The 637-nt window shown below is 68.9% G+C and overlaps 1 protein-coding gene across 1 annotated transcript in view; it reads left to right on the top strand.

Annotated features, from left to right (window-relative positions):
* Positions 1-637, top strand: part of LOC119594014 (zinc finger protein 746-like) — a gene marked incomplete at its 5' end in the record, with an annotated part of 783 nt that continues 146 nt past the window's right edge. The window contains 1 exon segment of the mRNA XM_037943042.1: positions 1-637. Within this exon segment, the coding sequence (XP_037798970.1) occupies positions 1-603 (603 nt within the window).

Genomic DNA, 637 nt, shown 5'->3' with positions numbered 1-637 from the left:
AGCGCTGTGGATATTGATGGAGGTTGTCTTGCAGGTGTCGCGGCGGGAGGCAGTGTGGGGGCGGGCCAGCAGCGGTGCCCCCTCTGCAACAAGGCACTCAGCCGCTGGACGAGCCTGCGGCGCCACATAGAGGACAAGCACACGCAGGGCGGGGCGCACATCTGCCCTATCTGCCACCACGTGTACCGCACCAAGAACTCCTTGCACAACCACCTGAGCGTGTACCACCGGGGCGCCACGGGCTCCAGGGGACGCCGCGGCCGCTACCCCTCGTACACCGTCCTCAGGACCACCAACGCACAGCAGCTTGCTGCGCTGAAGGCCGCCGTCAGGCACGCGCCCCGAGAAGGAACCCCGGCGCGAGATCTCTCCGCACCCCCGGACGCCCTTCCACCTCCCTCGTCGGCCTCTACGGTGGCGCCTCCGCTCCTGGCCGCGGAAGAGGTGGAGGATCTGCGAGACGCCGCGCAGGAGGCGGCGGGAGGCTTCGAGTCCCTTCTGCACGGGGACGCGGAGGTGCCCCCGGGCAGCCCCCACTCGCACCCCCAGAAGAACTCGGCGCCGCAGACCGAGTTCGTGGTGAACGAGATGGTCGATGAGTAGTGGTAGCTCGCGTTCGCACGCCCAGGGCTGACCT

The sequence above is a fragment of the Penaeus monodon genome, chromosome 33 (assembly GCF_015228065.2).
Source record: "Penaeus monodon isolate SGIC_2016 chromosome 33, NSTDA_Pmon_1, whole genome shotgun sequence".
Lineage (NCBI taxonomy): Eukaryota > Metazoa > Arthropoda > Malacostraca > Decapoda > Penaeidae > Penaeus > Penaeus monodon.
This window is presented reverse-complemented; position numbering and strand designations above follow the sequence as displayed.